Source organism: Camelus ferus, chromosome 16 (assembly GCF_009834535.1).
Source record: "Camelus ferus isolate YT-003-E chromosome 16, BCGSAC_Cfer_1.0, whole genome shotgun sequence".
NCBI classification, from domain to species: domain Eukaryota; kingdom Metazoa; phylum Chordata; class Mammalia; order Artiodactyla; family Camelidae; genus Camelus; species Camelus ferus.
This window is the reverse complement of record NC_045711.1, coordinates 36,390,694-36,413,394: the sequence shown is the minus strand read 5'-3', so window position 1 is coordinate 36,413,394 and position 22,701 is coordinate 36,390,694. Positions and strand designations below refer to the sequence as shown.

The following is a 22,701-nucleotide window of genomic DNA, read 5'->3' as shown; positions in this document are numbered from 1 at the left end:
CTGCTTTATAGCTTCCCTAGCCGACGGCACTGGGGGTGGCGGCAGTGGCGGCAGAGGAGGTAGTTCATCCTCTGGAGGGGCTGATGGCTCCAAAGTGTTAGCCCCAGCATTGTCATTAATGGGAGTATTCGTAGCTGAAACATCCATAGTATATAATGGCCATAAAGCCATTCTAACAATCTCCCATGTCGTTATTAGATGTACATCAGTTAAGAGACCCTGTTTAAATTTAGTTTTTAAAACACGTCCAGCTTGTTCCCATAACTCTAAATCTAGGGTGCCTTCCTCCGGAAACCAAGGGCAATGTTGAGTGATGGCCAATAATAAATTTTGGAGCTCCGTAGGAGAAACCGAAACTGATATTGCTTTAAGCAGCTGCTGTAAATTTCAAAAGTACAGCTGCTGCTGCTTAGTAAGCTGTTGCCCCATGAATATTATCAGTATGGCTGTTAGGCTGAAAAATCCCTGAAAATTTCCCTAGTTCCACTTACGTGTTGCCGAGTCTGATATCACGTCGGGGTCACCAAATGTCGGTGGCGCGATATCATGTACACACGAACACCGTGTGGAGAGAAGCGAAGCAGTTCTCTGTTTATTGGTTCTTGGAAAGGGTTTATATCGGACATGCACGATGCCTCACATATCATCTAAGTTATGACAATGTTAATAGTCTTAATCTATTTAGGTCCCCAAGTTCCTGCAGTAAGTACAGGATGTTACATGATCAAGGACAGGTTGTTTTAAAGTTCCTCATGAAACTTCATTACCTAGGCCATCTCTTATCCCGCCGGCTGTGCCTGTCTTAGGTTGTCCTCCTCTGAGGATCTTACCCGTCACTGGCTGTCCAGCCGTCCGTACTGGATACATGACATTCCTCACAGCTTGTTTATCAGTTCAGCCCGTGGCTTATTCTCTAGAGCCTTCAGGCGGGGGCCTACACTTTTCCTTTTGTTTATGGTTTCCTTTGCTGTGCAAAAACTTTTAAGTTGAATTAGTTACCATTTGTTTATTTTTGCTTTTATTTCTATTGCCTTGGGAGACTGACTTAGGAAAACATTGCTACAATTTATGTCAGAGAATGTTTTGCCTATTTTTCTTTTAGGAGATTTATGACGTCCAGGGAATTTCCTTTTCTTTGATGTCAATACCAGTTTTCCTAATAAAGACAGTTGAATTTCTAAAAGGAATTCTGTTGCCAGTTTTTTTTTTTTTTTTTTTTTTTTTATCATTTTTCCCTCTTGGCAGAGTAGCTGTGGTTAGTAGGGCAGAAAGGATTCTTACCGTATTATATTAGTCGAGAAAACGGACCTAGAGAGGTGAAGGGACAGGTCCAATGTCACACAGAAAGTCATTGACAGAGCTGGAACCAGGCCCCTGGACTCTTGGCTCCCAGTCAGTCTTTTCCGCCATGCTGCCTCCCAGAAATGGAAGGGGATTGACTAGAAACGGGGGTGGGCATGTTCTTGGGGAAGAAGGCACTGTTGGAGGAGGAACACAGGATAAGAACAAGAACCATGAAAGAAAGTGAGGGCTCCCTTGCCATCCCCAGATTCAGCTCTTCAAGAGACCAGGCATCCCAGGTGGTCGAGGTCAACTTTAGACTTAGAGTTCACCGGCATTCACAAACGATAATTGCTAGAGAGGGTTTGGAGAAAAGGTAACCCTCCTATATTGTTGGAGGGAACATAGTTTGGTGCAGCCATTATGGAAAACAGTATGAGATTCCACAAAATACTAAAAGTAGACTTACCATAGGACCCAGCAATCCTACTCCTGGGCATATATCCAGGGGGAACTCTAATTTGAAAAGACACATGTACCCCAATATTCATAGCAGCACTATTTACAATAGGCAAGACATGGAAACAACATACATGTCCACTGACAGATGACAGGATAAAGGAGTTGTATATTTATATGATGGAATACTACTCATCCATAAAAAAGAATAAAATAATGCTATTTGCAGCAACACAGATGGACCTGGAGATTGTCATTCTAAGTGAAGTAAAACAGAAGGAGAAAGAAAAATATCATATGATACCACTCATGTGTGGAATCTAAAAAGCAGGAAAATAGAGGATACTAATGAACTCATTTACAAAACACAAACAGACTCACAGACATAGTAGACAATCTTATGGTTACCAGGGAAAAGGGGATGGGAAGGGATAAATTTGGAAGTTTGAGATTTGCAAATGTTAGCCACTATATGTAAAAATAGATTTAAAAAATTTCTTCTGTATAGCACAGGGAACTATATTCAATATCTTATAATAACATTTAATGAAAAAGAATATGAAAACGAATATATGCATGTATATGCATGACTGGGACATTGTGCTGTACACCAGAAATTGACACATTGTAACTGACTGTACTTCAGTTAAAAAAAAAAAAAAGACTCCAAAACCCCATTTGCAACTGCTCCTTAGACATGTCTCCACCTGAACAAACTTAGAAATTTTCTAAGACCCGAATACACAGATTCAAGTGCCATTCTCTCTATGATCCTCCAAGAAACCCATGGACCCCCTTGAGACACTGGGGTCATTGTTTATGTGGCTGCCTGCCCTCTGCCCCTGACCATAACCAGGAGCTCCTAGAGGGCAGAGGCCAAGCTTTCTTGTCCTTTGGCACAAGGTTTACTACAACTATAACCAACCAAAAACCATTCCTTTGAACAAGTGAATACAATCATTTGAGGTTACTGCTGCTGACCTTTTCTTCCCTTAGAAATTTATGAGTTAGGCAATGGTCTCTGAACTTCGGAACAGGAAAGGACCTTAAAAGATGCAGTATGACATCCCTATTTTACATGGAGGAAGTGGACCCTGTGTGAGTATGTTCTGAACTCTGTAATAGGTTAGGAATTCAGGCTTGTTTCTCGTTATTACCACTAGCTCAGTCAAACTTCAGCATACATTCATGATAAAGGACCTAGAAATATCTTAAAGTACCACCTTTCTGGGACAATACAAAAGGATAAAGGCAGGGAGAGTACAGTTCAGTAGTAGAGCACATGCTTAGCATGCATGAGGTTCTGGGTTCAAACCCCAGTACCTCCATTAAAATAAATAAACAAATAAAAACCTAATTACCGCCCCCCCCCCAAAAGGATAAAGGTAAAGTTGGCTCCAATTAGGTAAATAGTGTGAAACTTGAAATACACACACACACAGACACACACAGACGCCTGGGAGGGGGCCTGTCAGCTGGAGGGATGTTTTGATCTCCTTAGTAACTTCAGCAATGACTGTAATAGTTACGCAATAACAGATTGATAGTCATTTTCAGGACTCTTGTCATGAGTGACTTAGAAAATTATTTTAGGCTAAGAAATCAAGGAGAAAAGCTGTTGGGAAGTGAGACCGAGCCTGAAGGAGAGAGTACGGAGAGCTGCCAGAAGATGGAGCTGACGATTAAGAGCGTTCACGGAAACCAATCACCAGCGATATTTTGGTGTCAGGAGTCCAGCTCATGGAAGCGGCCAAATGACCTCGAAAAAGGCCATTCTTATCTAAGTGTTTAAGCCCTCTCCCACCCATTTTTTCTGGGCAAGCCTTTGTTTTCCTTTCAGAAACAGATCTTTACCTCTCTGCAGTTCCCCATAAACCTGCCCTCTTACTGTGTGGTATTGGTACCCAAGTGATGGTCTGTGGACCATTTCACCTGCTGCAGTGTGACAGAATGGTGTATCATTAAGCTGAATATATCTAGTTTTAAGGATTATCCTTTATTCTGATGTGCTGATTGCGAATTTTATTTCATCACATGTTGGTGTGAGAAATATCCTATTATCTTTCTAACTTGGATGAATTCTTTCCCTGAGTCTCTGCTCATCAGAGTGGAAAGAAGTGACATCTCAGTCCTATTTTGAGGGCTTCTTCCCTTCCCTAGAGTCACACAAAAACCTAAAGGCTTTGCACGGTGCCTCAAAAATGGTAGTCAAGTTCAGGTGCCTTGTGCTTTTAAACAATGAGGTCTTTATTTTAAAAAATATATATTTTTATTGAAGTACAGTCAGTTCACAATGTTGTATCAATTTCTGGTGTACAGCACAATGCTTCAGTCACATAGGAACATACATACATTTGTTCTCATATTCTTCTTCACCACAGATTACAAGGTATTGAGTATGGTTCCCTGTGCTATACAGTATAAACTTTTTGTTTATCTATTTTATACATATTAGTTAGTATCTGCAAATCTCAAACTCCCAATTTATCCCTTCCCACCCACTTCCCTCCCTGGTAACCATAAGTTTGTTTTCTATGTCTGTGAGTCTGTTTCTGTTTTGTAAATAAGTTCATTTGTCTTTTTGTTTTTAAGATTCCACATATAAATGATATCATGTGGTATTTTTCTTTCTCTTTCTGGCTTACTTCACTTAGAACGATGATCTCCAGGTCCATCCATGTTGCTGCAAATGGCATTATTTTATTATTTTTTATGGCTGAGTAGTATTCTATTGTATAAATATACCACAGCTTCTCTATCCAGTCATCTATCAATGGACATTTAGGTTGTTTCCATGTCTTACCAATTGTAAATAGTGCTGCTGTGAACACTGGGGTGCATGTGTCTTTTTGAATGAAGGTTCACTCTGGATACATGCCCAGGAGTAGGATTGCTGGATTCTATGGTAAATCTATTTATAGTTTTTTGAGGAATCTCCATACTTTTTTCCGTAGCAGCTGCACCAAACTACATTCCCAGCAACAGCGTAGGAGGGTTCCCTTTTCTCCACACCCTCTCCAGCATTTATCGTTCATGGACTTTTGAATGATGACCATTCTGACTGGTGTGAGGTGATACCTCACTGTAGCTTTGATTTACATTTCTCTTATAATTAGTGATACTGAGCATTTTTTCATGTGCCTATTGGACATTCATACGTCTTCACTGGAGAATTGCTTGTTTAGGTCTTCTGCCCATTTTTGGATTGGGTTGTTATTTTTTTCCTATTAAGTTGTATGAACTGTTTATATATCCTGGAGATTAAGCCCTTGTCAGTCTCAACTTTTGCAAATATTTTCTCCCATTCCATAGGCTGTCTTTTTGCTTATAGTTTCCTTAGCTGTGCAAAAGCTTATAAGTTTAATTAGGTCCCATTTGTTTATTTTTGCTTTCTTTTCTGTTGCTTGGGTAGACTGCCCTAGGAGAACATTGCTGAGATTTATGTTGGATAATGTTTTGCCTATGTTTTCTTTTAAGAGGTTTATAGTGTCTTGTCTTATGTGTAAGTCATTAAGCCATTCTGAGTTTATTTTTTGTGTATGGTGTGAGGGAGTGTTCTAACTTCATTGATTTACATGCAGCTGTCCAGTTTTCCCAACACCATTTGCTAAAGAGACTGTCTTTACTCCGTTATATGTTCTTGCCTCCTTTGTCAACGACTAATTAACCAAAAGTTCGTGGGTTTATTTCTGGGCTCTAAACAATGGGGTCTTATGTGAAACAATTTTTATTGTGTTGCTGTGCTTGTGGGAAGGGAAATCTCAAAGAGGCCAGCCCTCTTACGCATGACGAGTGGACAGGAAAGGTGGAGTTGTCCTAAAGACAAATGACGATATTAGCATCACATTTGGTTAGTTAAATATAAACCCAGGGTCAAGGTAAGGCAACTTGAAATTCTGGTATGCTAGGGACCCGGGAAAGGGCTAAGCTGGTCCTAAATTGTATCCTATCCTGGACCCTGACAGAAGACAATGCAGATCCTTTCTGGAGGAAGCATCCTCAATTTTAGCCCTCAGGCATTCCATAGATTCATCCAAACAGGAGCTCACAATGTGAGATCACAAAACCACCATGAGCAATAAACATAAACAACAACACATTTATATCTCCAAGGACTTCTGATATTAGGCACAAAATGAGAACTATTTGCATATAAATCTTTAATGAAATAAAAGATGGCATTACAAACATTAACAAGCAACAAGACACTAGAACGGCCAGTCAGGTTTAAAGGAGAACCATCCAGAAATTATAGAAATAAAAAGTACAATGTTTAAGACAAAAACCCATTTTTTTTGTTGTTGTTAGAGGTTGGTTAACAGCAAATCAGACACAACTGAAAAGAGATTAATGAACCAGAAAGTTGCTCCCCTAAGTATGTCCTTGGAATGGCTGAGAGAAAATGGCTGTCGACCTAGAATTGCATACCCAGTAAAACTCTTTCAGGAATGTTGATGAGGAAGAGATTTTCAGATAAAAACTGAAAGCGTTTACCACCAACACAACTTTTAAAAAAGAAAAGCTGAAACGTAAGAATCTAGGTAAGCGCTGTCCATGTAAAATTGCAATTAACAATAATGTCTAATCTGTACCTTCCCGCAGAGAAAATGCTAGGCTCAGATACCTTCACTGATGAATTCTACCAAAACATAGGAAAAAGAAGTATTACTAATTCTACACAAATTCTTCCAGAAAACTGAAGCAGAGGGACTACTTCTCAGCTTACCCTGATACCAAAACCAGGCAGAGACCTTAACGAGAAAAGAAAACTATACACCAATATTGACAAGTCAAGTGAACCCCAGGAATACAATGTTGGTTTAACATCAGAACACTGAAGAATGGAGTCATATTTACAGGCTGAAAAAGAAAAACCATATAACCATCTCAATAACTGAAAAAAAAATCATTGATAAAATCAACATCCATTTCTCTTTTCTCCTTTTTAAAAAAGTGAAGTATAGTCGGTTTACAACATTGTGTTAATTTCCGCTGTACAGCACAAACATCCATTTCCGGTTTAAAAAAAAAAAACCTCTCAGTAAACTAGGACTAGAAGGGAATTTTCTTAACTTGATAAAGGGCATCTATGAAAAACCTACAGATAACATCATACTTACTGGTGAAAGTCTGAGTACTTTCCCCCCAAGCTCAGGGATAAGCAAGGATGTCCGCCTTCAACATCTCTTTTTAAGATTCTACTAGAGGTTTTAGCTAATGCAAAAAGGCAAGATAAAGAAAGAAAAGGCATTCAGCTTTAAAGGATGCTGTCTTTATTCACATTCAATCATAACATGATTGTCTATGTAGAAAATTCTATGGACTCTACCAAAAAAAAAAAAAGCTACTAGAACTAGGAAGTGAATTTGGCAAGACTGCGTGATACAAGATCCATACACAAAAATCAATTGCATTTCTATATACTAGCAACAGGCAATCAGAAGTGGAATTTTAAAAAGCAATGCCATTTACAATAGCATAAAAAGTACGAACAACTTAGGGATAAATCTGACAAAAGATGTGCTAGACCTCTACATTGAAAACTGTAGAGTATTACCAAGAGAAATTAAAGACGATCTAAATAAATAGCTGTACTCTTTGTTCATGGATTGGAAGAATCAACATTGTTAAGATGTCAATGCTCCTGGAATTGATCTATGTAATCCAATGCAATCCCCATCAAAATTCCAGAAAGCTTTTCTTGGGAGAAGGGGTAAAAATGGATAAACGCATGCTGTCCGTTCAAGATGGGCAGACCTGCTGCTTTAGCACTTGGCTTGGGAGCCCCACACTGAGATCCAGCTCCGGATCACCCCTCCAAGCTGTCAGTGCGGTGTGCCTGTCACATCCTGGAAGTGCTACAGGTAGAGAACACTGTCCTCCCACTACTCAGAGGTGCCCTTGAACACATCACCTCCCCTTGCACTCTTAGAGGCTTTCCACCTTCCCCACTTCTATTTTCTCTTCCCCTACAAGCTACCACCTCCTAGATGGTGAACTTAGACAATCTCTTTTCAATGGGCTACAATGGATTAGGATCATAACATCCAATTCTTTGTTGAGGGGTAGATTAGGGAAGGGATATCTCAAATCATTCCTTTTTACTATCAGTACTCCCTTTGGTGTTAAAATGTTTCTTTTAAAGAAACAAATGGGAGGATAAATGATAGTTTATTATATTATTGTTGTAGTTAATATTCCAATTTGGCAAAAAAGAACGTTAGCCATGATGGTGGTTCTCTAATTTTCACCTCTCAGCAAGTTTCGGGGCTGGAAACCTTTGCTCTCAGGATGGGTAAGCAGTGGCTTCCTGCAACTCTTTTGTTTTAAGGGAATTGGAGAGAGTCTCACATATGTACCGAAGATCGCAGAGTTGAAGATTTGGGTGTACAAATATGAAACCAAGGTGTATCAAGATGGGGGACTGCGGAGAAGCAGCTGGTGAGGGAGCGGTCTTGGTCCTCTGCCCGGGAGATAGAGCTGGGCTGGCACTGTGGCAGCGCTGGGGGCTAGGACCGCGCACCAGGGTCTATGAATGATGCTAGAGTGTCTGATAAATCCCCGGAACCTTGGAATCCCGTGATGCCAATCCTAGGCCATCTTGGAGAGAGCTCTGCCTCACAAAAGACACTGATCTCCTTAATGGACACATGGTCCACAAGTGGGCAAGGGGTGGGACTGGGACGACCTGGGTGACATTCCTGGTTCCCAAAAGCCCTGGCTGCAGTAGGTGACAGGTTTTCTGGGCAGCCCTCGTTCTCACCAGCCTCCAGCCAAGAGATTTCTCACGGGGGAGGCCTGCTTTGGGTGATTTTGGGGGTCTCTCTGCTTCCTCCCTCCCCCAACATCTAGGCACTCACTGTGCCGGGATCCTGGGCAGAGTTCCTTGAGCTCAGACCCTGAGCTCCCTCTCCTCTGGGAGAAGGTAGGAGGTGCTCACCACTTCGCCCCGCCTCTGGCCACTGGCGCCACCTTCTGGTGAGTTTTTTTTTCGTCATCAGACCGGCTCCACCTCGTCCCGCCCACTAGGTCCTCGCTCCAGGGCTGTTACTGACTGGTTTCTCCTCCCACACTCACAGGGACGGGTGTCCAGGTTGATGAGGACTTTGAGAAATGCTGACTGACAAGCCCCAGAAGGAGTGACGTTGGTTCTGCCATTTTTGAAAGCTGTTTGGCAACGGGTATCAGTAACTTCGAAAATGTTAGCAGGGAGGGTAGAGCTCAGAGATAAGAGTCCGTGCTTAATGTGCAGGAGGTCCTGGGTTCAATCCTCAGTAACTCCATTAAAAATAAATAAGTAAATAAATAAATAAACCTAATTATCTCCCCCCCAAAAAAGAAGAAAAAGAAAAAATGTTCACACCCTATGACCTGGCACATCCAGGTATGCAAATTCGTCTAAAATCTCCAAATGCAAATAAAGCCTTGTGCAAAGATTCACCACGCTGTTATTCATGATAGCAAAAATAGAAACAAATTAAATACCTAGTGAGAGAGAACTGAAATAAATTAAAACACAAAGATACGAAATATTACACAGTGGATAAACATTTAATTTATGAAAGGTATGTAAAAACAAATGTTTATGATATAATAATAAAGTGGGAAAAGCAAGATATAAAGTTGTATGTATAGAATAATTTGTAAAAGAACATCAGAAGTGATGTGGAGAAAAAATACAATAAAAGATGATTAACAATTGTCTCTGGGCAGTTGTGAGACTATAGGTGATTTGTTTTCTTTTTTTCTACCCTCTCACCTTTTTAAGTTTTGTATACTGAGCAGCCTCTAGTTCATTTTTCAAAGAAAATAGAGAAAACAAACAAACAGTAGTTCTGTTACTCTACCTTCCTTTCCATACCCCCAGTGAGCCAAACTCAGTTTCCCCTTAAGGTCCTGCCTTGTCTTCTCCCTCCCCCCTTTTAGAGACTCATCTCTACCTCCACCCTGTGATTTCCTGACCCTCCCCAGCTGCCAGAACCCACAGGCAATCAACCCTTTCTTGACAAGGTAGGAGCTGAGTTTTTCTCCATCCTCCTTCCAAAGCCTAGAATGCATGGCTGAGGAAGAAGATCAGAAAGTGGAACCGCTCCCCACTAGTCCTGGGCTCCCCTTCCAATATGCACTTGACCTGGGCCGGGACCCAGGCAGGCCCAGGAAAGCCCCTCGCTGGGTCACGGTGTCCTGAGCAGAGCAGCTCCTAGAGGGGGCGAGGGGAGACTCCACCCATCCAATGTAGACTCTCTAAGCTGGAGGGACCCGAGACTTCAACATGCCCATTAGTGCACAAATTCAAGTGTTAGAATCACCAGGGCACTTGTGAGAAATGCCGAGTCCCGAGCCCAGGCTCAGAGATGGTTTTGGTAGGTATTGATGGGGCCCAGGAGTCATCTTTTTACCAGCTTCCCAAGGGACTGGGATGCAGGTGGTTCATAGCCTGGCTTTGAGAAATCAGAGTCCGGTCTAACCCAGCAGGCTCCCTCCTCCTCACTGGCTTATGCAGGAGAACTTGGCCCTGAGTCAGAGGACAGAAGGGAGGAGAAGGTGGGGTCTGGAGGGGGAGGAGGGAGGGGCCTGTTGCTGTGCTTCCAGGCCCCGGGGGAGTCCCAGTAGCAGATATAAATTCAGACCAGATCCCCTGAGCCTGGCCTGGCCCCAGGGAGGGTTCAGCGGCAGCTCACCCTGCCCAGGGATGTGACCATCTGGGGGAGGTTCCAGTCTCCAGCTGGAACTGTGAGGCCAGGCTCCAGGGCTGACAAAGTCTTCCAGGCCAGGCGAGGGTGTGCAGGAGAGGCTGGGAAGGAAGGGGGAGAGCCCTGGACTCTGTCAGTTGAACTCTGAAGCCGTAGCAGAACATTTATCAGAGTTAGTGCAAATTCAGCCTTCAGATTCACGGAGGGTGTTCTGCAGCTACACTGAGATGATCTTTGAGAAGTCCAGCTCTTCCCCAGACTTGGGGAGGGGAGGTCCCGGGCTCATGGCTCCCTCGGGGTCCTGCAAAGAGGCTCCATCTTTCTCTGAAGTCTGTAAAGACAACAGTGGGGAGTGAAAAGCAGTGCCCTGCTCGGGGGTCTCCAGGTAGCTGTTGGGTCCACCCCAGCCTTTTCTACAAGCCTCTGTCCATCTGAGGTGCACTAACCACTTCTCCCCAGAACCCCAGGCTTTGATTCATCCCAGCCCATCCCCCTATCCCCTGGGAGAGCATCCTCAGGGCTTCAGGCCCTGTTCTGGCTTCAGATGTGGGAATCCTGCCAGCTCAGAGCTCTTTAAGCTGTGATTTCTAGCAAACTCTTCAAGAATTTTCTTCTTGAAAAAGAGGATATGAGGTCAGGAGTCCTGGCTTCTTGGGTGAAAGGGCCTAGGCTCTGGTTATGATGGCGTAGGTGGGTGAATACTGAGGACAGGGCCCTCCCCCGCTTCCCTGAATTGTCAGAGTGGAGCCAGGCTAAGTGGCTCCAGACCCCCGGCGTCCTCTGTCCACACCTGGCTCAGGCACCGGATCTCCGTGTTGGGGCTGGCAGAGGGCTCGGGGCTGGCAGGGGGCCCAGTAAGCCCTGCGCAGTTGATCACAGAGGACTTCGAGGCCCAGATGCTCCCCAGCGGCTGAAACACAGACGCCGTCAGAACAGCCTGTTCTTGGCAGCAGGGGCAGTCTGTAAGCTTGAGCAGGAGGAGGGACATGCAGGGGGGTGGGCCGAGGAGTCAGAGTCCTTACGTCCAATTTACTATGTCTCAGTGTGACCTTGGGCAAGCCCCCTAACTTCTCTGAGGCTCAGTTTCCTTAGCTGTAACAGGGGGATAGGAATTTTTCCCTTAGGGTTATGAGAAATATTTGTGATAGTATTTTATCACTCAGTAACTGGGAACTCCTGGAATGATCAATTTGTTTTCATTATTGTTATTTCTATCCTTCGAGCAAGGAGAACGTGCCTGTTGCAGATTGTTGGTAATATGCCCTGAGAGAGCAAAACTGGACACCTCAAAAATTCACCGGGTAACAAACAGCACTGGAAAAACTCTTTAGGGATTATCTGTCTAAGCGACCCCTCCTTAATCAAATGAGAGGCCCAGGGAAGAGAAGGGGGAATCCAGTGTGGCTGAGGAAGCCCATCTCCTGACTTGGGCTCAGCTGCTCGCCTGGGTCGTCAGCTACGTCTCCTAAGGGCACAGCTGCCCTGAGGTGGACGAGCCGGGAGATCCCATGGCCTGATGGACACTGAAGCCGAGGAAAGGCGCGCCCATTTTCTGGATAGCTAGGGGTGTCTCATCTCGCTTGTTCCTAACAACAGTCCTGCGAAACGGGGAAACCGAGGCCCAGAGATGTGATGTAACTTGCCAGAAGTCACACAGCTGGCTCTTCTTACTGGAACAAGGTAAGAGTCAGAACAGAATTCCTCGGGTGCAATCTGGCTGGGGGGATGAGAGCCTGAAGGAATCGGGGACAGGGGAAGGAGATTTCACAAATGCTGTCACTCACAGCCCTTGTCCGTCTCAGCCCTGCCTATGGGGAGGACACGGTAGCACTGGGGCCAGACCAGAGAATGCCTGACGTCAGGTCCTCTTCCCACGAATCCCATATTTACAGCTTTGTGATTCCGTCGAAACCCCATCACTGCTGACCACTGACCACCAGCAGCTGCCGAAGTGTCACTTACTTTATCTAGGGTGACCAATTTGAGGAAAGAATCTCAGGGGCAGAGATCAAACCACACATGGAGGCTGCAGCCAGGACCACTACCCTGTGTCCAGGGCGAGTCTCTCAATGGCCCCTCGGCCCACACGGTGGACACTTGGCTGTTCAGCGAGCACGGAGGCAGTTTCTGGGTTGTGGCATGTACAGGGTACATGTGACAGCCTCTACTTCTGGGCATTAAGATGATAGTTGCACAGCTGCCTGGAGGGGCTCCCTCTTACCCCAGCCCCCCTTCTGTGAGCCCCAGGATGCAGAGCCAGGAGGAGGGCTCTGGCGGTGGCTGTGGCAGTCCCTCTGTCCATCTCTCAGACCCTTCCTTACTTCGTCCATCACCTTTGGTCTCATTGAGCTTCCTGAGACAACAGCAGCTGCTTCCTAAGTGAAGGAAAGCCCAGCGTCCCATTCCTGCCCCAGCCCCTCCCTGGCCTGAGGCTTTTGTCCCTGCTGGCGCCAGGAAAGAATGCAATAGGGCCCCCCTTTCCTGCTCCAATGTTTTAAAGAATCAGCTTGGAGGCATCTCAGTAAACAGCTGAGGAAGGAGAGGCCGGGTGAGGCCGTTGGGAGAGGCAAGCGGGGCTTCTGTTTCCTGAGCCGTGACCCTCCCCCTGAGCGTGCTGGCGTGGGAAGGGAGGGCTCTCTTTGCAGGGGTCTGGGATGGGCCCGGCAGCAGGGAGCCTCTCTCCAGGAAGATGGGCACAGGGACCCCCATTCTCTCTGCCCTCTTGCCCCCAGTGCTCAGCCTGAGTGTCCAGGTAGCCACACCACCTTGGTCTCAGAGTCAAGGAAAGCGCAGAGAAAACAGCAGGGTGTTCTGGAAAGAGGAGAGATGGGAGTTGAGAGCTATGGATCCCACTCTCTGTTGGGGCCACTGCCTGCTGTGACCTTGGGCAAGACTTTTTCCCTCTCGGGGTCTCAGTTCTCTCTTCTGCAAAAGCAGACCAGGATCTCTGGTTGTCACACTCTGGTGTGCTGTCAGCATCCCCAGGGCAGTGTTTAAAATTCAGGTTCCCAACTCCTACCGCTAGAGGCTTTGGTTAGGACTGACATCAAAGAAAGCATATTTCTAATAGGCCCCCACCCCCACCCCCAGGTGTTCTGAAAAGGGGTTTGCACCAAACTTAGGGAAAGGCTGGACTAGATGATCTCAAAGGCACCCTGTGGATCCAGCTCAGATGCTGTCTGATTCTAAAAGGGAGGATTAAAAGAGGGCCCGGGGTCTGGAGCACAGCCCTGCTGGTACCCTCGGTGGGAAGTCAGGGTGAGGAGGGCACTCCGTTGGCTCGCAGCCTGAAGGATAGGGCTCACACAGATTCACAGGATGTGGGCGGCAAGCCTGGCCTTGATGTCAGCTATGGAAGACCAATTTGGGAGATGAAGAGGCAGGGCCCGGGAGTCCTGACTTCCAGCCTCTCGGGGGTCTGAGCTCGGGCCTGCCACCTACCTGGTGGGAGAGGTGGATCTTCTCCTTCTTCTGTGTCTCCGTATCCCGTTGAGCTGAAAGAGACAAGAAGGAGCAATGACTGGACTTTTGAGATTAGTGCATGGAAATCCCAGTGTGGACCAGAAACTGGCTGAGGAAGTAATTCTCTTTGCTAAGGTCATTGTTTCTGAAACCTCAGTGCGCATACAGGACCTTGGGAAATTTTATTAAATGCTGATTCTAATTCAGTAGGTTGAACTTAAGGCCTGAGACGCTACATGTCTAACAGGCTACCAGGGGATGTCACCGCTGCCAGCTGGGGTCCATCATTTGAAAGACAATGTGCTAAGAGGCTCTGCGGTCGTGACCAGAATGTTTTCACCCCGTGTGCTCCTCCAGACTCCCCTGAGGGGCCTAGGGTCATGGACAAGGCTGACATTTCTTCCTGGGGTCACACAGTGGGGAGTCAGGAGGCAGACCTGGGACCCCCCCCATGGCCACCTGCACTGGGACAACATTGCCAGTTTGCCAGGATGTCTTCCTGGCTATACAAACACAGGGCCAGCTGCTTAACCACTCTGTGCCTCAGTCTCTTGCCCTATAAAGTGGGGGGATTTGAAACAAGTAATTCCTAACTCCACAGTATTGAGGAGGCTCAAAGAGATAAAAACAACATAAGCCACACCAGTGTCTGCCACAAGGCAACTCCCATGGTTGTTGTTTCAGTTAATCTGTGCCATCCACCACAGAAGCCAAGAGCTACACGCGGCCATTGAGCCCTGAAAATGTGACTACTCTGAACAACGCTGGGTTTCAGACTCAAGGTGAAAAAATGAATGTTGAATATATGCCAATAGTACCTTTATATTGATTCCATGTTGAAGTGATAATGTCTCGGATATATCGTGGTAAATAAAGCCTATTATTAGAATTAACTTCACTAGTTTCTTTGTACTTTGTTTTCATGTGACTACTAGGGAATTGTCCATCACAAATGTGGCTTGTATTCTGTTTCTGTTGGATGTATATCTGAGGCAGCTGAGGCTCAGGGAAGTTAGGTGACTTGCCCAAGGTCACGCAGCTCAAAAGTGGCAGAGCTGGGATTTGAAGCCAAGCCTTGAAAGGGGCTGAGCACCTCTAGAATCCCAGTGGCAGGTGTTGGCGGGGAGGGGCACAATGTACGTCCTACTCAAGTTCAAGTGCTCAGACCTGCACTCCCCTCTGTAGTCAGTCCTCATACAAGGAGCCAGACCTGCAGAGATGGACATGGAGTCACTGGGATCCACAGGGAGAGAAGTGGCTGATGAGCTCGGTCGGACAGACCAGAGCAAGATGAAAACCCCCCACCGCTCCCCTATTTGAATTGCTTGTGCTTAATGTGGCCCACCCCGTGGGGCGCTCCCGATGCCCGCATCTCAGATGTACACATCAAGGCCCACAGGGTCTCTCTGGGGTGTTGAGAGGACTGGAGGTCTTGGGAGGCCCCTGGCTGAGAGCCTCTCACCCCTTTGGTCTACACTGCTCACCTTCCCTCCTCCGCCGGAGCACGTAGCTGCCGAGGGCAGCCAGGCCTGTGGCCAGCAGCAGGGCCAGCAGCACCAGGACAGGGGCCAGGATGCGGATCATCGGGATGGACACCCTGCGGGTGAGATGGAAAAGAGCCCAGTAGCTGTCACCAGATGTCAGCGACATGCTGTGCATTCTTATTCTGAGTCCCAGCCATGTCCCTTGTCTCTCCCAAGGAGATCAGAGGGCACCAGGGTCCACATCTGGTTAGTCCCAATGAAAGGGACCTCAGCCCCTGTCACCAATCCCAGGAGACACTTTCATTTGGGTCTGAATCTGTGAGCAGTTACCTGGCTCTCCATAATACAGGTCAGGTATACATAAACCAACAGTCGGGGGGTTTAGCTCAGTGGTAGAGCGCATGCTTAGCATGCAATAGGTCCTGGGTTCAATCCCCAGTACCTCCATTAACGAAAAGAAAAGAAAAAAACCCTAAGAGCCTATCTTTCAGGCTGGGACTCCGGTCTGGTAAGAAAATACCATATTGTTTGGGTCCATATTTTCATGCTTGGTAAAAGCCAGTGGAAAGAGTACAGGTAAAAGCTACTGAATTGGGGTGCCTGTCCCTAAAGCCAGGCAGGGAGCAATGTGGGGACTGGGACCATGGAAGTCCCTTCACTTTGGGTGGGCCTGCAAGTCCAAGGCAACAGGCCTGCTGGCCCCTGGAGCGTAGGTTGTTTACTGCTCAAGGGCCCAAGTGAGTAGGGGGTGGGATGGGGGCTGAATCTGCCCTCTGTGCACAGCTGCGGCCACGACAAGAGGCTGTGTTTGCCTGGAGGAAGGAATATTGGGTTCTTACTTGCTCAGAGGCACCTTATGGTTTAGTGACGACCTGAAAGGTGACCTTGGTCACCTGGGGCTCACCTGGGCTCGGAGCTGCTGCTGCTGGGGACAAAACTGGCTTCCTCTGCTGAGGTGGAGTCCAGCTGGGTAGCTGGGCGGGAGGTCCCTGCAGGAGGATAGTTTGCTGGGTGAGCAGAGGTCCTTGCATACAGAGAGGTTGTTGGGTGAGAAGAGGTCCCTGCATACGGAGAGGTTGTTGGGTGATGAGAGGTCCTTGCATACAGAGAGGTTGTTGGGTGAGAAGAGGTCCCTGCATACGGAGAGGTTGTTGGGTGATGAGAGGTCCTTGCATACAGAGAGGTTGTTGGGTGAGAAGAGGTCCCTGAATACGGAGAGGTTGTTGGGTGATGAGAGGTCTTTGCATACAGAGAGGTCCCTGTGTACGGAGAGGCTGCTGTGTGCTTGTACAGGGAGGTCCCTGGGAACGGAGATGCCTTGGTCCCTGTCTTCCCCTGCTTGGCTGTGGTGACTGTCAGGTGGAGACCAGAAGAAGCTACAAGTCCAAAAGCAATGCCTCAGCACCTTCCCTGATCCTTGATTCACAGCATCCCCAGACCTCTGATCCTTGACCCCTGAGCCCTAGTCTCCCCAGGACCAATATCTCAGAACATCTCCAGCTACAGGACACCCCAGGAAGCAAGCAGAGGTCTCGATGAAGCCCTTTTCAGCAAGCAGGCTATATCTTAGGAACACCCCACACCTGTGCATAGCTCTCCCCTCCCGTCTGTGCTGCGGCCTACCCTCCGGTGGGAATGTGCAGTCCCTCTGCCCCCACCTCCATGACCCTGTCCCCCTCCCAGGGAAGGAGAGACGTTTGTTACCTGGAAAGACGGACAGAGAGACCAAGAAAGACTTATCAAAGCCCACTCTTTGGACCCCACACCAGTACTTCCCCGTGTCCTTCAGGGTGAGGTTCCTCAGGGTCACCTTGAACTTGAGTTCCTGGGGGCTGTCGTGGACGGACACCCTGCCATCTTGGTCATATTCTCCCGAGAAGATAGTCCCAGAGCAGCGGGAGATCAGTAACCCAGCCTCCTTGCACCAGTATTTCTTGTTCATCTTCAGCTCTTCCCCGTAGGTGCACTGCAGGGACACAGTGTCACCTTCGAACCCTCTGATCTCCTTCGGGCCCACCAGGGCTGTGCAACCTGAAACCACAGCAAGGGTAAAGGTTGGAATTGCCTGATTCAAGTACCAGGGCCAAGACCAGAAGGCTTTCCTCAGTCACCCTCTTCTTGGGGCAGCCCTGGGAAGAGCTGGTACTCCACTCTGCCAGGGAGGGATCTTGGGACAGGGCTGCTGCTGTTTCCCTAAACCTGGCATATTGCAGGCTGGTGATGGGGAAGCTCAAGATTCAGACAACCCAGAGTGTGATCTCAGCAATACCACTTAGTAGCTGTGTGACCCTGGAGAAATTGCTTGACCTCTCTGGGCCTCTTGAGTTTTCTCACCTATAGATGATGATAATGTCCTGTTTCATCAAATTAAGTTTCTATCATATGTAAGATCCACCATAATTTTATATGACATTAAGAAAAAACAGTCAATTGAACAACTGACATCAGTTATAAGATGCATCCTAATTTTTTTATGTTAAAAGGTTAAAAAAAAAGAAAAAAAAAAAAAGAAAAGCAGGCTTGTGAATTGATGTCTTCCCCTGCTTGGCTGTGGTGACTGTCAGGTGGAGACCAGGAGAAGCTACAAGTCCAAAAGCAATGCCTCAGCACCTTCCCTGATCCTTGATTCACAGCATCCCCAGACCTCTGATCCTTGACCAGAGGATTCTTTATCTCTCAGGGTTGTTGTGAGTGGTATAACAGATGTTCAGGAAATAATTGCTGAGTGCTAACAGGGGTGTCTTGTCTGTCCCCAGGCTTGGCACAATCAGGAAATGAAGAAGACTCACAACCGCTCAGCCCTGAAGGGGCTGGAACCTAAAGGTCTGGGGAAAACCTGGCTCTGGGTTTCAGAAACAGCAAGTGTCCGCCCCCTCTGAGGGCTTTGGACTAGCGGGGTGGGGTGAAGCCTGGAAGCTGGGCAAAGTCAGAGCCACAAGGCCTGGTCTGGAAAGGAAATGTAGGTTCCTTTCTCTGCAGACCCAAAGGGAGAGCCTGAGAATGAGCTCCACACCCCTCTACTCCCCCACCCCCGCCCCTGCCCCAGCCTCCATCTCACCTGGGAGCACGAGGCCGCCCCAGAACAGCAGGACCAGTGGCTGCATGGTGAGTGCTGGCCACGCGGCAGCGCACGCGGGGAACTGGGCGCTCCTCTCCGGACCACACGGGACTTTAACTGCCTGCAGAAGCGGGATTAAAACAGGAAGGGAGAGGAGGGGCCGTGCGGGTCACCCCTCTGCGCGCGCAGGCCAGGGAGGCGCCTTTGAGGTTCCCTCGACTTGCCATCGGTGCGTGCTAGCCCAGCGCCTTGAAAACCCACTGAAAGCTTCTTCCAAATCCGTACCCTTGCAGGGGGTCTTCACCATAAACCACGACCACAGCCCCTCCAGAGGGTCTGTGTATAGAATTCAGGGAGTCCATGAATCTGGGTGGGAAAATACTACATCTTAACTGTAATTAACCTTTAAGTAACGTTTATCTTTTCCTTATGAGTGTAGTGTTTGCAGCACCGTGACTTTGTCACCAATAAAAACCACAGACACTAGAATATCCAGTTGTCACTGGTAGCTTGAAATACCGTGTACGCACCTCACTACTTGGATGATCATTAGTTATTAGACCTGCCACTAGCGTTGTTATCTAAAGCAATAATAAGCACATTTATTACAGTATTACACAAATATTTTGATAACCACTTCAATACTGTTGGTTTTCTTTTAAGCATGTGTATTTTATTTTATATGCTCAAAAGGCCATTATTCTGAGACGGAGTCCATAAGCTTCACCAGACTGCCAAGTGGTCAGTGGTACAGAGGTTAGGGGACCCAGAGACAGCGCTCACTGCCCCTCCTTCCCATCGCCTCCCGGAGAGCGCAGTACCGGCCTCGGCCACAGGGCGGCGGTACAGGCAGGGGTGAGGGAAGCCGTCCTCCGGGGCTGATCCGGGTACCCGGAGCCTCTGGCAGGCCCCGCCGAGAGGCTGGACTCCGCAGCTGTGCTGAGTTGTCGTGGCAATTTAAAAAGTGAGTTAGCGGTTTTCTACCTCAGAACTGAATCCTTCTTGAAGGGAACAAAACAAACACGCACACTAGAGGTAGCCGTGACATACTGTTTTTTCCAAAACAGCTCTGTCTGTCGTTTTTTCTGATTGTAAAGTTATACAGGTTGTAAGCAAACTTACACAAGGCAGAAATGTTAAAAAAAAAGGGGGGGGGGGGTTATGGAAGGTGGGGAACTTTTCCTGTTCTTCTCCTTCTCTCTTAGAAATATTTTGGCATATATACTTCCCTAGGTACAGTTGGAATTTTTACCCACTTGCTGGGCTGATATTTGAGGCGTTAACTCAGTGGTTCTAGGAGGGGAGATTGTGCGTGTGTGGTGGGGCGTGGGTGGGTGTGATTCTGGTGATGTGGGAGATATGTCTCAACTTCACAACTTTGGGGGTTGCTGCTGGCATTTAAGGGGACAGGGGTTCACGTGGGTGAAAACTCTGATCTCAGCCCAGGACCCGACTTCCGTTAACGTACACAGACTACAAAAGGTAATCGGTTTTTGTAGTTTTAAAAACACAGATTAAAATAATATTTATTCTAGTGCTTAATAGTATTATCTCTGTTCTTTGTTCTGTCCTTATACAGAATAATTTCTGACCTTCTTACTTTTCTTAAATCCGAACTTATTTATTATAAGCAGGGCAAGCATCTGGCACTTTAGCATGTTTTCTGATGGGAGAGCTGGGGTGGGGTGGGGAGTGCAGAAGGACCAGTGGGCTTGTGGCAACCTCACCACATCCTCTTGACATCCATGTGCCCCTGGTTTGGCCATGTCTGGTGGTACCATGGCTAGAATGAGGAGCTAGGGAGCCAGTGGGTGGGGTGAGGAAACACTGGACCACAGGAAGTCGGAGAGCCCAGTGGATGCTAGCATGGGCAGACAAAGAGGAAGGCTGCCTCCTACTGCTGTAAGCCCAGATGGTGAATAAAGACCTCCAGGAGTTAGAGCTCCCTTAGGGAGGAGGAAGGAGCAGGGAGAACCCTTCAGGCACTGAGTTTACTCTGAGTCAGCTGAGAAAACCCAGTTTGAAAGCCACGTCCCAGCCATGGGGCAGGGTATAGAAAGGCCTACTGGTAGGACAGAAAAAATCTGGCCCCCAAAGGGCCTAGCTTGACAGGTACCACTTTGTCACCCCAGTTCATTCTCTTCTGGTTTGGACTTGCTTGGACTAAGTCACTTCTGCTGATCTAAGATGGTCATTTGTTCCACTTAGATCAGGGTTTCTTAGTATCAGCACTATTGCCATTTGGAGCCAGATAATTCTTGCTTGTGGGGGCTGTCCTGTGTATTATAGGATGTTCAGCAGCATCTCTGGCCACTGCTTCCTAGATGCTGTCATTCTTCTCTCTGCCCTCCAAGTAGTGGCAATCAAACATCTCTCTAGGAGATTTTTGTCCTGGGAGGCGAAATTACTCTAGGTTGAGAACCACTGCCTTGGATGATGCATGAGTCTTTGGGGGAAAAAAGTGTAAGTTGTGTTCACACAGGTGCAGTAACCAGATTTTGGATACGGGAAAGTGGGCTTCCTAATCCTGACCCTCAGAGTTAGGCAGACTTTATGCATCGCAGGTAGCGCAGGACACACTCTCCGCAGGCGAGCCAGCTCCCAAGAGAAAGGGAAGAAAAGACAGCTGGGAGACATACCTTGTTTCTCCTTCCACTTCATCAATCAAATAAGCCAAGGCGTGGAGAGAGACCAAGGGTGTTACATCCAACAAAGATGAGTGAGCCACAAGCTGGAAAGAACCTGGATCCCTGAGTCATGCCTTGGAAAAGAGTTGCCTCGAGAGCTGCCAAGCTAGCAGCAGACTTGGTGTCAGCAAGAGATAGACTTTTTATGGGTTTGGGCACTGAGATTTTGCAGTTTGTTTGTTTCCGAGGCATAATCTAAGCTACCACAGAGTGTTTTGTTTTCTCATATACATTCCATCCTCTCCTCCACCTACTGCTCCCCCATCCTCAGCCAGTGGCAAACTCAATTGTTCAGCTTCTTCCACAGAAACAAACTTGAAAACTGCACTCAAGTTTTTTGTGTTGACTCTTTTAAGGATTTTTTTACTTCTAGGAATGCCAGTGAAATGATGGGGGAGGGCAGCAATGCAAGACGGAGTAATTAGGACCATCCTCCCTCGGAAGCTGGCTGAAATAGACATATATTTTAAACTATTCTCAAATACATTGACAGCTAAATGCAATGTGGTGTCTTGGATTGGATCCCAGAACAGAGAAAGGAGATTAGAAAAAACTAGTGAAATACTAATAAAAGTCTGGAGTTTAGTTCATAGTAATATACTAGTGTTAATTCCTTAGATGTGACCAATGTACGTGGTTATGTAAGATGTTAACATGAAGGCAGACAGACAGAGTGAAGGATGTCCAGGGACTTTCTGTACTAACTTTGCAACTTTTCTGTAAATCTAAAATTATTCCCCAACATAAAGTTTATTTTTTAAAAAAAGCAGGGGAGGGCTAACAAGAACATGAGGGATTACCAGGCTGAAGTCTGCAAGCAGAAACCCAGAAAGCTGAGCTGAGTAGGCGAGGTGACTGTCGCTGGAAGCCTTTACTGATTCAGAAGAAGCAACTAAGGAGCTAGGCGTGCAGGGCCCCCCAGGGGTGAGAAATCTGGTATATATGTATTTTTTTTAGTCAGCTTAGGCTAGGACCCCTTAGGGCTGCACTTTGGGAGAGGGTGAACCACAGCTAAACCAAGCCACCATGGACCTCACGCAGCTTCCTGTCATTTGGGTGTCTCAGGCAACTTCAAACTTTGAACTTGAATTTGAATTTAAAATGGTCCTGATTTGGTCACACCCTCCTAACCCTTACCTCCAGGTACCATAAAGATACCAATGAAAAATACTTTCTGGAGGAAAACAGCATCAACCCAAGTCTTGAATTATTTTAAAAAATCAAAATTTTTCCAAATAAAATCCAAAATACAATCAAAGATAACCAGACGTCTGAGGAGACCAGACGCCACCAGCAGTACTGTGTAGACACAGGCGACAACAGAAACAGACCCCTGGAGACTCCAGATATTGAAAATAGCAGGAACAGCCTTAATACAACTATTCTCACCATGTGCAAGGAAGTCAAATTCAAGCTGGAAATTTCTGGTGAGGAACTGGAAAGTATAAAAAAACAACAACAACAGTAGATTTGAAAAAGAATGGTATAAAATTCTAGAACTGAAAAAATATGATAATGAATATTAAGAATGCAGCAGATGAGTTCAGGTCAGACACAGTTGAAAGGATAATAGTGAA

At 46.8% G+C, this 22,701-nt stretch overlaps 2 protein-coding genes across 16 annotated transcripts in view; one reads left to right on the top strand and one right to left on the bottom strand.

The window, feature by feature from the left end:
• Positions 1-9,272: 9,272 nt before the first annotated feature.
• Positions 9,273-18,590, bottom strand: CD300LG (CD300 molecule like family member g). Of its 15 annotated transcripts, none has more exons than XM_032457297.1 (9): positions 18,438-18,590; positions 17,084-17,410; positions 16,284-16,755; positions 15,380-15,492; positions 13,875-13,927; positions 12,655-12,808; positions 12,077-12,166; positions 11,224-11,343; positions 9,273-10,764 (listed from the first exon to the last, which is right to left on the bottom strand). In XM_032457297.1, exons 1-9 carry the CDS (start codon positions 18,481-18,483, stop codon positions 10,631-10,633), a joined length of 1,509 nt encoding a protein of 502 aa, XP_032313188.1. In that variant the 5' UTR covers positions 18,484-18,590; the 3' UTR covers positions 9,273-10,630. The 15 variants fall into 15 exon arrangements, with proteins under 15 accessions (XP_032313188.1, XP_032313190.1, XP_032313192.1 ...); XM_032457299.1 differs by having other exon boundaries at positions 16,284-16,584; XM_032457301.1 differs by having other exon boundaries at positions 16,284-16,512.
• Positions 18,591-19,332: 742 nt separating this feature from the next.
• MPP3 (membrane palmitoylated protein 3) overlaps positions 19,333-22,701 on the top strand; it is a 35,825-nt gene continuing 32,456 nt past the window's right edge. Inside the window, exon 1 of the mRNA XM_032457294.1 lies at positions 19,333-19,401. The gene's annotated coding sequence lies outside the window, so the exon portion shown is untranslated. The remainder of the gene's footprint in view (positions 19,402-22,701) is intronic.

Bases quoted from the DNA above. Each gene is read 5' to 3' on its own strand.
- CD300LG (XM_032457297.1), bottom strand. From the start codon at position 18,483: ATGCAGCCACTGGTCCTGCTGTTCTGGGGCGGCCTCGTGCTCCCAG. The intron at 15,493-16,283 runs GTGAGCCCCAGG...TCTCACCCGCAG, and splicing joins AGCAGCAGCTCCGAGCCCAG to GGTGTCCATCCCGATGATCC. The intron at 13,928-15,379 runs GTGAGCAGTGTA...TGTCTCTTTCAG, and splicing joins GCTCCGGCGGAGGAGGGAAG to CTCAACGGGATACGGAGACA.